Raw genomic sequence first — 1,418 nt, forward strand, 5'->3', positions numbered from 1 at the left:
CAGTCAGCGTCATGTGTAGCTGGGTTTCGTTCTGAGGTTGAACTTGATTCTTTATCCTCGCCCTGAGCTCCTTGGGCCTTTCTCCCTGGCACACGTCCCTTCCACGGGCTTTAGGAGGGAATGAATTCTCTTGTCTATCCCAGCACTGAATGGGCCGCATGTCTATGTTCCCTCCCTACGAGCCATATTTGCGTCTGAATTGAAATCTGTCTCTATACTGCCCTTTGAAAGCTGCGTGTGATGATTTCCAGTTCACTGATGACTCTTTTTCACCCCTAGGTGAAGTGTAAGGACTGTGGGGCCTTCGGACACACGGCCAGAAGCCGAAGGTGCCCCATGGAGTCCTGGGCTGGATCCCTGGTCCCTCAGAGCTTGGGCTCCAGGAAGGGGAAGGAAAACCTGGAGCCTAAGAAGCCCCAAGACCTCCAGAACCCAGGACCCATGAACAAGGACAAGAGAGAGGACCAGAGACTAAGGTAAGCGAGGTGAGAGGCTGTGACCCCTTCCTGGGCACTACCCGCTAAGGAAGGGGTGTCTCCACCTCCCACCAAGTGAACACTCACCCCCAGGTGAGGACAGGGAAACTGGAGAGAAATAGACAGGAGTTCCACCCAGGAGCTCTCTCGACTACAAAAGATTCACACACACACACACACACACACACACACACACACCCACACACACACACACACACACACACACACAAAATCTCCAAAGGATGGGGCCAGGGCAATTTTGGTTTTTATACATGATCGACAGAAAGTCCTTTGTGGAAAAATGGAAGGGCTGCCTGGATTAGAGTTAGGATTTGACAGGAGAGAAGGCAGAGAATTAGAAAGCTCTTGAGATGTGAAACCCTGCATCACCATCTCTAAATAGAACTGGGTCTGGCCAGGTTTCTCGCAGCTTTAGACAGGAATTTGGGGTGTATCAACTTACCACTGTTTGCTCCGCAGGCACGAAGAACAAGAGGGAAAGGTGCCACCCCAGAAATGTCCCAGGAAACCCCCAGAGAGGCAGCTGCACGATTGCAAGGAACTGACGGAATCCTGTGGCTTTCTGAGGGTGAGTGTAGCCTTGGTTCCCTGCTCCTGGCTCTCCTGGGAAACCAGATGTTTTCATTACAGGCTCCGCACGTGTGGAGGACCTGAGAAAGAGACATGTCTCGTTTTCTCAGTGACAGGTAGTTCTGCCTCCTTTCAGGTCCACTGGATTCCAGTTTGTGCACATCTCAGGTGACATTTTGACATTTTCTTTGTTTTTGTAAAATCTACACTTGTTTTCAACTTGCTATTGGAGGCTTGCGGAAATTGTAAATCAGAAGCCTCCAAAAGCTAGAATCTTACATATAAGATCTTGCAAATTAATGACAGATAAATATTCCCAAATGGTCATCAAAACTCCTTAACCATCATGCT

General features: G+C 49.4%; 1 protein-coding gene across 1 annotated transcript in view; it reads left to right on the forward strand.

Moving 5' to 3' along the window:
* The first annotated feature begins 336 nt into the window (after positions 1 to 336).
* Positions 337 to 1,418, forward strand: part of LOC110595165 (putative protein FAM90A8P) — a 2,420-nt gene continuing 1,338 nt past the window's right edge. The window contains exons 1-2 of the mRNA XM_021709806.1: positions 337 to 476; positions 957 to 1,065. Of these exons, the coding sequence (XP_021565481.1) occupies positions 337 to 476; positions 957 to 1,065 (249 nt within the window). The remainder of the gene's footprint in view (positions 477 to 956; positions 1,066 to 1,418) is intronic.

Source organism: Carlito syrichta, unplaced genomic scaffold (assembly GCF_000164805.1).
Source record: "Carlito syrichta isolate Samal-C Ts95f unplaced genomic scaffold, Tarsius_syrichta-2.0.1 Scaffold287328, whole genome shotgun sequence".
In the NCBI taxonomy this organism is placed as follows: Eukaryota; Metazoa; Chordata; class Mammalia; order Primates; family Tarsiidae; genus Carlito; species Carlito syrichta.